We start from the raw sequence: 11,439 nt of genomic DNA, 5'->3' as shown, positions 1-11,439 counted from the left end.
CAGCTAGTTCTAATAAATGATATGAACTAACCTGCTTAGTAAAAGACACCTAATACAATAAGTGTCGCTGAATGGCAAGCTGGGTTGATGCCACAAAGTCATAGCGCAGCATTATGCATTTGTTTACATGCCACCGGAACCCCGAGGCATTACCAACAGATCAACGCACAATCAAACCGCCATTACAGATGACATGCTCTTAATTCCACATTAAGTGTGTCAGACATTAGAATTGACTATTCTGTCTCGTCACATACTCTTCTTTGTCTGTCACAGAAGTGGCGCAACAGAAGCAGGTATTGCGCTTAAAGGAAATTATTTTTGACCCGAAGAGATTTAGATTTGCCGGCTAACGGGAACTCTGACGTCGCCATTTTTTGTGTGCCTCGCGGATGCGCTCGGGTCTGCTCGGTCAGCTTCCGGATGAAGAGGCATTCGTTCGACCAACTTACAGTAGATAACATTACAAACATTTTTAACAGGGGCCATAATATTGTAAATAATGTTTGTTTTGGCAGTTATAACTGAATGTAATGTTTTCTACTTTTTAACATCTGGGAAGGCATTTGCGTTCATCAGATGGAAAGTGTCTTGACCAACAACTTAAGTATTTCTTATAGCTATGCAGGGCATGCAAGCGAGCAAACACAAACAAGAACAAACAAACCGAAGAATATAAAAAAAAGTGAAATGAAGAATAAAATTGAAATTGTACAATATAATATTGTGGTGGTTCATCTTATAATTCAGTCGAGAGAATGCACCAGACAGCATCTAAGACCTGCAAAAATCTAAATTTTCTAGGGGGAGGCCCCCCAAACCCTTCGTGCCATTTCGTCCGCGCGCATTTTTCAGGGCAATCTTTATTGAGCTCAGGGCCATCTGTAAATTAGCTTAGATGGGCTAATTTTTTTTTTATTAGGCCGGTCGGAACGATACACATTATAACCATTTAAGGCAATGTCAGAGGCCAAAATAGATTTATTTAGCCATCTTTCTGATAAAACAATGACGTCAGCGTCAGTCGAGCTTGCCCATTCAAGTGGATGAAACCCAACCCAGACCTAGCTTTAAAATCAGCAGGAGTAGCGATCTGACTACTACTACTGGGCATCTTTTCCTCTTAATCGACACACATACATTGTCATCTACTTTAGAAACACCGGAAAAGTCTGCGAGAGTGTGATTTGAGCTTAAGAAGCAGTCCTGAAGAACAATCATCGCAGGGAAACAAAAAAGACAAACACATTTTGTCGAGCAGATTGACTGTGACAAGGCAACCGGTAATTGTTTGTGCAACACATCCGAACCTTTGCAGGGGATGCCCACTGCAGGTGGCAGAACAGACCTGAATCCAGTAGACTTCTCAGAATGACTAGAGATCTTCTCATAGTCCAAAACAGTTAACAGGCACAGCAGAATCCCGATATGGGTCATTTTCCCAGACCAGCACACAGTATCCGCGATGTTCCTGGGGCAAATCAGCACAGCAGCAAAGGACAGGCAAAAGCAGCAGCGTGGAAGCGCTCCGGTCCTTCCGTGGTATCCCCGGGGTGAAAGGTCTCCTCAGCAAGCAGCACACGACACCGCAGCACACGGCAGGTGGTAGCAGGCCTCCGCAACAGCAGAAACAGGACAGGTGGAAAGCAGGCCCCAGCCGTGGTAAAATCCTCCTCCGCACAGCAGCACACGCCCGGTGGAAGCAGGCCAAGCCCGAAGCGTGGAGCCACTCCGTCTCTCCGCGACGACTCCGGGGTAAAAACCTCCTCAGCACAGCCGTACTCTACAGGTGGGAGCAGGCCTCCGCGGATCGCAGATCGCAGGCAGCAACAGGTGGAGCCGCTCCGTCTCTTCACGACGTCTCCGGGGGAAAACCACCTCAGCACAGCCGTACTCGACAGGTGGGAGTATCTTGTTGGTCAAATGCACTTATTGTAAGTCGCTTTGGATAAAAGCGTCTGCTAAATGCAATGTAATGATAAAAAGGGCTGGAAAAATAATTGCCATGCTTCCACCATCCTCTCTTCAGGAGATATTTGAGGAGATGGTGAGGAAGCAAGGCCGCAAAATCACATGCGACCCCAAACACATCCTGTATAGAGAGCTTGAGTTGCTGCCCTCGGGGCAGAAGGTATAGATTACCAAACTGTAAATTGAACAGGTATAAGTTTTCCTTTGTTCCGCTGTCAATCAAGCTGCTGAACAGTCAGAAACAATTGTGATTATGCTGTGTTAGGAGTTGTTGGGAGGTGCAATGTTTACAGTGTAGTTTGTGCAATCAAGAAGGTTAAATAGGGGAAGTGCATTATGTGTAAATAGGTATGGACACAATAGGGATATGTGCAATTTGACGGACACTATGCATAGGTGCAATAGGGAAAGTGCAATATTGATTTGTGTATGAATGCAGTAGGGAAGGTGCAATATTTGATTTATGTATAAGTACAATAGGGAAAAGTGCAATTTCATTATGTATGTGCAATAGGGATATGTGCAATCGGGAAAGTGCTGTACTGTTTCTTGTTTGTTTCTTTGCCATGTGATATGTGATCTCTGTTCTGTATCTATGACTGATTGACCTGAATGTTTTATGTGTATTATCTCGATGCCCAAGGCCAAGTTCTCCTAAGGGGGACAATAAAGCTCTATCTTATCTTATCTTAAACCGTAGGCAGCTAGAAATGCATTGTGAAATTGAAGCTTATCTAAACACAGATGGTGTCTTAGCCATTACACTGTAGTGTGCATTCAATGTTAACTTCATCATGATGCGTCATTGGATCCCCTGCAAGATCCTCCAAAGCGAATAAGACTAAGGTTAATTTTGTGTAATGAGTCCAGGACGTCACAGACACCATCCCCCAAAAAGATTCTGCTGATCATATGCGCAGAGCACAGTTAGTGCATTTCTGCATTGGGAGATATTAAAAGAAGACGTAGGACTTGGCTTGTTGTTAATGTCTTAACAGAGGCAGGCACACAAGCAGTATCGAGAGCCAAAGCATTTCACTTCACAGCTTGCTTCTCAGTCGGCTTAATAACAGATGCCTTTTTAGCATAGCACTTCATGATGTCAGAGTGAAGCTTTATCAGTTTAAGTCCCCCATGGAGGCTGTCAGATGCACCTGCTTAGCGGTGGTGTTTGACTTGTAGTGGTTGTCTTAGTAGGCCAAAGCACTCAAGCAGCAGAAAAAGACATGTAAACTGACAGATGACTTTAAAGGCAAACATGGTCAATTTGGGAGCAGCTTCAAGCCGTTGGACTCAGACAGGATAGTCTGAGAGGCAGTTTCACTGAGGCTGCAGCTCTCGATAAAACAAGCGAACAATAGCGTGAAGGCAGGGAATGAGAGAGCCGCTGGGATAGAATACCATTGCCAGGGAGCTGCCGAATGTGTGGGACAATGGAGATGAACATATTTGACAGAATAGGTGTTTTACACAGACTTGATTGACACAGACTACTTGATATAGTGAAGGGCTTGGTGGATATGGTGACAAAACAATCCTTTTTTTCTTTCCAACTCTCCACCTAGTGCCAGACATGTGCTTTTAAATGGATAAAAGTGGAGCCAAAACCATGTCAGGCCTTATGGGGGACGTGGACACTGGGGAAGTAGACACTTTGGAGATGAGAGGCTGGAGGTAGGAGTTTATATTGGCCACGGAAAAAGCTGTAGTTAGAGTACACAGCATAACCGTTCAATCCTAATTTTAGCCCATTTAGTGGAGGAGAAATTAAGGCCAGATGAGAGGAATTTATACGCTTTCAAGTTGAAAGACATTGTCAGCAATGGATTTTAGGTTTATAAATCTCTTTGAAGCAAACTAATCAATCTGTAATATTAATAGATTTGAGTAATGCAACAATTTCACATTTCTATAGCAACATTATCTTCTCTGTAATGTTTTAAAAAATAAGTAAATAGTGTTTTATTGGGTTATTTTTGCTCATTTACAATGTAAATTAATTAATTAATTATCATTTAAGAAAAAATACATCAGTGTAACCAGAATTTCTCCAAGAGCTTGCTGCAGCTAGAACGTTACATAAAGAGGGAATTAGTAATAGCTTGCTGTGCTGCTGTCTTTTTTAAAAGTCACTAATTTGGATGGATTTTTCTGATCTGAAAAAATAATATCATACATTACTGTGGTCCAGTTGACAAACATTTCCCCACCAGCCTTACTTTAATCATGCCATTTATATAATTTGTCAAGCTGCTGAAACTCCGGATGTGGTAAAGATCGTTTATAGCTCCAGATATGATAACAGCAAAGAAAAGTTTTGGTATAACAGATTTGTGATGATGATTCATACATTTACATAATTTCTTGCAGATAGTCAAAGTGGGATTTGTTAACATGCTTGTATTAGTTGTAAATTCAAATGTTATCTGAATTATAAAAATTACTTTGTTACAACAGGAAAGTGTCACAAGCCAAAAACAAGAAATATATAAAAAAATACTATTTTTTACTAATTTCAAGTTTCATTTAATAAAATAGCAGAAAGCAAAGAAAAGGAAAACCCTCTATTCTCTCAGCCTTTTTTTGTCTTTGTCAGAACCTTAAAATAGAATTTCTATCATTTGAATACAACTTTCCAACTCTTGATAACAAGGTTTAATTTATGACACCTTTCCTATAAATAGCAAGGGACAAGACAGTGATGACGTCAGCTTGATGAAAATGCTAGAGCTGCTCCATATACAATAAATAATGCAACAACCCCCCCGGTACACTATGTAAGGCTTTACCGGCATATGAGTACATTTTGTGATACATAGCTGGAAGACCTACATTCATGTAAAACTCATTTGACACAAAATCTACACACACACAAAAAAAAAATCTGTTTTAATGAACTGACTACAACAGTGTTATGAGGACATGTGCTGGGATCTGAGGGAGGTATTTGTGTGTATTAATAAGTTCACCTTATTCTCCAATATCAATAGAATACACAATGTAAAATATGTATTGGGTTGGATTCTCCTTCTGTTTGGCTATAATTTTAATATAACATGCTTCAGTGGTGGTATAATTAGGGAAATGTACTCAGGTACTGTATTTAAGTGAACATTCAAGTATTTCCATTTTCAGTATGTTACTTTATATACTAGTATAAATATCAAACACTTTACTCCAAATAATTTTTACGACAGCTTTAGATTCAGATGAAAACCATGAATCTCAAAATGTTGGTGAACTCCTTAGGTTAAATAAACTATTTAAAAACCTGCTTGGATCAGTTGGAACATGCATTGTTACACATCTGAAAAGAGGGATCTTACGTGAGCTTGGGAAAAGTAGACTTTTTACAGATATGCTATGTGGACAGCGTCGCTACAAGCATTTTATGATTTAATAAATATTAGCATCATTAAAGTAAATCATTACTTCAACAGAGAAAATATGTCCTATCCTATGAGCTCAGTTGCAGATACTGGACATCACATCCTTTTTTAAATGTATTTTATTTGGAAAGCTTACTAAAATGAATGTCTAGATAGGTAGATAGATAAAGAGAGATAGCACTTTATTTATTCAAGGGACACTTGTGGAGATGGTTTTTTTTTTTTAAAAGAGAAAACTAGTACATTCTGAAAATGTAAACTGAAAACTGGGAACAGCTCAATGTGTAGGCTATTGTTTGCTCACATAGAAAGCTATGTCCAAACAATACATCTTGTCAAAAGTATCAAAAATTACATAATTGCTGTCAATACGTCGGTGTACCCTGAGAGATAGCTTAATTTGCATTATAATTGAATGAGTGGGTATTCCCTCGATGGAGCGTAGGCTGACTCTTGTGTGAACTAAGCGTGTATTCTGCGTTATGATTAAAGCTTGTAATCACGACAAAATAAATGATTCAGTCACAGCATGAAGGAGGAAAAACACAAACCACCACAGCCAGCCAATCATGTCAGCTCAGTGACGAACTTCCTGGTCACACTTTCTCGTAAGTCCCAGTCCCCTTATTAATGGGTATGTTTGCTCCTGCACAGTCAACAGAGAGGAGGACGCGGTGTGAACGCACAGGCACACACTCAACATGAGAAGAAAGAGCAAATTATCTGCCTGGACAAAGCTGACACACAGCTAGCATGGTTGAAGCCAGATAAGAAGAGTAACTACAAATGCTATACTCTGTGATACGCCTAGCCCAAGGACGTACGAGGAAGGCAAACACAGGAGAGACTGGGGACTAGGTGCAGGCTTTGGCTGGCATTTGTCAGAGCCAGGACAAGGATCTAAAGAGATTTGAACTGGATATACTTTGGGATATCATGTCTTAACTACAAAAAGGAATTATTTGCGGATTAGCTGCAGCGGCACGTCAGAAATAAAGGCCTACTCTGATGGAGCACTGTTTAATCCACTAAACCTCCCTGACAGACCGCGACGAGCTACGGCAGAGGGTGACGTACGGAAGAAATCAAAGGGGAAAACCACTTAGCTAACTGTTGACGATACATGTATCAAAGGCTAAAGCTAACGTTGCGAAATCGCTGAATTTCCCTTTGCTCCTGCGGAGGATGGCTCAGTCAAAATATCGCCGAGCAGCTGCGATAACGCTTGTTCCAGCCCTTCAGTTTTTCTTCCTCTCTTTTTCTGTTCAACAGGACGCTTTATTCACAATTGAAGGGATTTATGGGATCACAAGGTAACCTCTCAACCTAAAGAAGTATAAATCTTGTTTTTGCATGTGGCTGTCGGTGGGCTTTCATGTTTTCCGCGTACAGTATGACGGGTTTAGTTTCCTTTGTTTACAGTCTGAATCTGAACAGCTGATGCGTCCCCAGCAATGCTGTGATGCTGCCTGTTGTATATTTCGTGCTACATCCACTGTTAACAGCTGCCCATGTAGAGCTATTAGATTCACTTGCACTGTCATGCACACTACAAACAAAACAAACTAAATTGATGTTGCTTAACATTTGCGTTTTGCGAGAAATAGGCCATGTAGACATACAAGTAAAGCCCCTAGTCAGCAGAAACCAAAACACTATTGTTACAAGATCTGAGCAAAATATAGCATATTTTACTATAATGCCTTTGAAAATAGCATCATGTGTTAGCACTTAACCTGAGGGAGCAACTTCTGTAACTTGATGTAGGCTTGATCAAACAAGTGAGTTGTGTTTTTGTTCATATAATAATGTGCTGATTACTTTTATGTGCCTCTCCTTGCAGTTTCCTCTGATGAGATGAGTGTGCGTCCTGGCCAGGGCAGTGATGAGGTGCTGGTTTCACAGGCAGTGTGGGATTACCTGGCTGCAGCTGGGCGGCCCTGGCTCATTGACTTCCAGCATAAGCAGGGGATGAACGCTGGTATCGTCAGGCGAGGAGAGAGGGGGGGATGCTGCGCTGTGAGGCTGCAGCCTGTAGAAGGCTCCAGGAACGGTGGAGCTGGGGTGATTGATGGACCCATCTCCAGCGAGACACGAAAAGCTTTCATTGACTTATGCCGCTGTGCCCGCAAAGAAATGAGCAAACAGGATGGGGGACCCAAGAGGAAGAGGGCTTTGCTGCCTTGTGTGGGACTCCTGGAACCAAATGGGGAGGGGAGCCTGCTCCAGCCTCCACCTCCCCAGCCTCGGCGCTCCCAGAGACAGCAGCAGAAGTTCAGGAAGCCTGTAGATGAGGAGGCATGTGCCATGCTCCACGAGGCAGCCCAGAGGAAGGACATTGACTCCAGCTTGGCGTCTCGTAGTGAGGCGGAGGACAATGGTACATGTTCAATATGCATGGGGGACATAGTGGAGAAGACTACCTTGGAGAGGTGTGGCCATTCATTCTGTCGCTCTTGCCTGGATCAAGCCTTTAAGGTGAAGAAAGCGTGTCCTGTTTGTAGGCTTGTGTATGGCCAGTTGATTGGGAACCAGCCTGCTAACGGTACAATGATCGTAGAGAGAGATCCTCATCTGGAGCTTCCTGGCCATGACGGCTACGGGTGTATCTGCATCATCTACAGCTTCCCTCCTGGCCTACAGGCAGTGAGTAGACCATGTGAAGATGCAGACATTAAGTCTCATTGATATATTCATCTATGGGTTTATAAAATGTTAGCAAAATGTGCTCAAGTTGCCTTGGGGATTTAGCCAGATAAAAGGACAACCACATTCGTAACAAAAACCGTGACTTAAGGCTCAATATACCTCGCTTACCTGCTAATCTCACTTTGTAGTACAGCCCACTGAACCAGCTTTCACTCTCAAATTGATTGACCTGTATTTTGTGATACAAAGAAGAAAACTAGATTCATCAAAATTGATTGTTTTCTGAAGCTGGTTTAGTATCTGTACATTTTTTCTGGCCCATTGCAGCACATCTTGGCACTTTACCGCCACTTGTTGATCTGTGAAACAGCAGGAAACCATGCAAAGAACTGTGCATTCTCTATTGCATCTTCGATGATTTTATAAATGTTATGGGTCGAACTTGTCTATTTGCCCGATCCTCAATTTCATATGAAGTCATAGAAAAATATTTTTTCTTTAGCTCCTGACTCGTAATTGGAAACATATTTCAAACTCTATCAAGGACAACATAACCCCTGATGACATCAGCACCTTTTAGTCTTGGACTTTACGATGCACTTCCCCAAGACCAAATGAAACTCTATTACAGGCTGATTAGTAATTCCCCAGAGAAGTTCTACAAACTGACCGTTTTGTGAATAATCAGTAGAGTTCCCCTTCCTCACGAAATAGATTCAGATAAATAGTTTTGGATTAAAAGGAAATGCTGCATTCAAAAAAGGCATTGTCACAAACGATTCTTAAAAAATAAAACACTTGCAAACATAGTTCTTACAAAAGCATGTAGCAAATGCAGTTAAAAATACTGTACAAGACATGACCTTGGCAAAACAATCACTGTAGAGACAAAGAGTCCCAGATCCAAGTAGACAGACCATTTATTTTTAAGCCATTCATTTAAACTGATCCTGTTTTCTACACCTCCTCAACAGCCAGAACACCCCAACCCAGGTGTTCGGTACCCAGGAACTGACCGTGTGGCCTACCTCCCTGACAGCCCTGAGGGGAATCGTGTGCTGGGCATGCTGCGCCGGGCCTTCGAACAGCGCCTTATCTTCACCATCGGTACCTCCATGACTACGGGCATGCAAAATGTCATCACCTGGAATGACATTCACCACAAGACCTCATTATGGGGCGGGCCCCGCTGGTATGTATGGGCTTTTAGCTGGAGGCAAATGGCCACTGAGATTAGATTTGGTAATATTCTCAACAACCTCCCCAACAGGTAGCAGGGAAAGAGGCTCAGATGTGACTGACAGATGTAATTCAAGTTCCTGACAAGGAAATGCTTTCAGTTGATGTCCTTGGCTAGATGGCACTATTGCTGCCTGAGCTCATTCAGATGAAGTGATGGCTTTTTTATTTCTCCTGACAGTTTTGGCTACCCAGACCCCACTTACCTGGTGCGAGTGACAGAGGAGCTCAGAGAGAAAGGCATCACGGCCGACTGACAGCAGGAAAAAGACTCTTCCAGGACTATGTAAGACTTTCCGAGTGTCCTTGCGGTGGACATGACTCAGCTCCAGGTTGTGCTCTGAGACTGCCCGTTCCTTAAAGGATGGCTGAAGACGAGGCCCTCAGCAAACAGGCGTCTAATGCTGCAGCACAGCCCACTTCCCTCCACTACTTGTTCCTCTGTTTGTTCATCTTTCCTCCATAATTCAGCTTAATCTAGTGCTACAGTTGGAGGAAAGTAGTTTGAGTGCAGTGCATTCTTGTATTACACAATCCTCCACCTGTCACTGTTCGCAACAGGGCCCGTATCTGATGCACTTATTTAAGAGCATCGTGGCGTGTTGCAAATCATGGTACTTATATATTATTTAGGCCATCTAAGTTTAATGTTATAAAGACAGGCAATGTTATATTAATGTTCATTTCTACTCTGGGGATAACAATCTTTTTTCCTACAAGCACACATACTTCGTTTTATCTCCTCAGAAATGTTTAAGTTGATTGTTACTAATTATCTGTTGTAATGAAAGTACTTGTGTTATAAGACAGAATAGCACTGCTTCAATAGAAATAATTTATTTTCAAGGGTTATTGCAATCTTAAGCAGTCACAGGCACTTTTGTAAGAGAGTCTTTTTTCTCAGTGAAGTCAGTCATAGTTTTTCTTCTACGTGGAAGAGTGCTCAGAGCAAACAGGTCTGTGCGGCTATCGGCTCTAAGCTCGGTGGCTACAAGTTGATGTCAATTGCTTGGAACTCTTCATTTGCATTCAATTTACTTCTCCACTTCCGCTTTACTTAAATAGGAAGAATGTTCAATTTTCTCAATGCAGCACCTTTTTTTTCTCCATGTGCATTTGGACTTCGCCCTGGGTTTTTGCCATTGCTCACTCCTGTTTTTTCAAGATGTCTCCCAGGTGTTGAGCACATTACCTTTATTGTGGGTATTGAGTTCATCCAATTACCAGATTTATGACGATGTCAAAGATAAAAGGGCATATAGACCAGTCAAACCAAATCAAAGGCACAAAAGCTCTTTAATTATGTATGCCTCTTTCCCTGTCAAACTGGGAGATTCGCCAGCTAATCTTCTCATTTAACAGAGAACAGTTGTAAATTCTAAAACGATAATCTACGATACAGAAAAAAAGGAAAAATGTATCTGGTTTAGGGTGGGGTATTGATCTCATTTTGTTGTGCCTTTCCTTCATTCACTTTTGATAAAAATCTAGCATGATGTTACTACTGAATAGTAAGCAATTTGGGCATATATTTCAGCGTTAATTGATAGGTAAACGGCATTATGTTTGTAACTACACTATCTGCCTTTAAGTACAAATACAAGACAGTTCATGAAAATATGTATACTAATGTGTATTTTCAATAAGCTTCTCTATAAAAAAACATAATGCTGAAAAGCCGTCAGACTGGAACAGCTGTATGTGCGAAAATGCTTTGCTAAGTGCAGTAACCTGCTTGGCTAGTGGTACATCTGTCATTCATTTGCCCTGTTAGATCTATACATAGAAGACCCCTTTTTTTTCTGTTTTCAGACCCTTTGTATTTAAGTTATGGGACCAACTGAAATATTTTTGGGACACAGGATTGTAGTTCACTAAAGCTACTGTGCAAACATTTCTATGCATTACGTGACTGAGGAGGAGCCAGCAGAATGGATCGTAGGAGAGATTACACATATTACAAGTTGATTGTTGAGGAGAAGTTGGAGTTTTGCTTTTTCTAATTGTGTTGATTCGTACTTTGTTGATATTCAGAAAATGTGCTTTACATTTTAATACTTGAATAAAAAGTTATGTTTGGGTTTGTGTTGGATATTCAATGTAGGACCTAAATAAAGCAGGTGCATCACGAGCAACCGAATATCAAACTTGTGTCCCTTTGGAAAGAGTTTGGGTTGTCCCCTATAGTCAA

At 41.5% G+C, this 11,439-nt stretch overlaps 1 protein-coding gene across 1 annotated transcript; it reads left to right on the top strand.

Moving 5' to 3' along the window:
- The first annotated feature begins 5,972 nt into the window (after window positions 1–5,972).
- Window positions 5,973–11,328, top strand: dtx3 (deltex E3 ubiquitin ligase 3). The gene is made up of 4 exons (XM_010797022.1): window positions 5,973–6,673; window positions 7,204–8,006; window positions 8,984–9,201; window positions 9,430–11,328. The coding sequence occupies exons 1-4, from the start codon at window positions 6,661–6,663 to the stop codon at window positions 9,503–9,505; spliced, it is 1,110 nt and encodes a 369-aa protein (XP_010795324.1). The 5' UTR covers window positions 5,973–6,660; the 3' UTR covers window positions 9,506–11,328.
- The last annotated feature ends 111 nt before the right edge of the window (window positions 11,329–11,439 follow it).

The sequence above is a fragment of the Notothenia coriiceps genome, unplaced genomic scaffold, assembly GCF_000735185.1.
Source record: "Notothenia coriiceps isolate Sejong01 unplaced genomic scaffold, NC01 NC01_scaffold00037435, whole genome shotgun sequence".
Classification (NCBI taxonomy): domain Eukaryota; kingdom Metazoa; phylum Chordata; class Actinopteri; order Perciformes; family Nototheniidae; genus Notothenia; species Notothenia coriiceps.
This window is presented reverse-complemented; position numbering and strand designations above follow the sequence as displayed.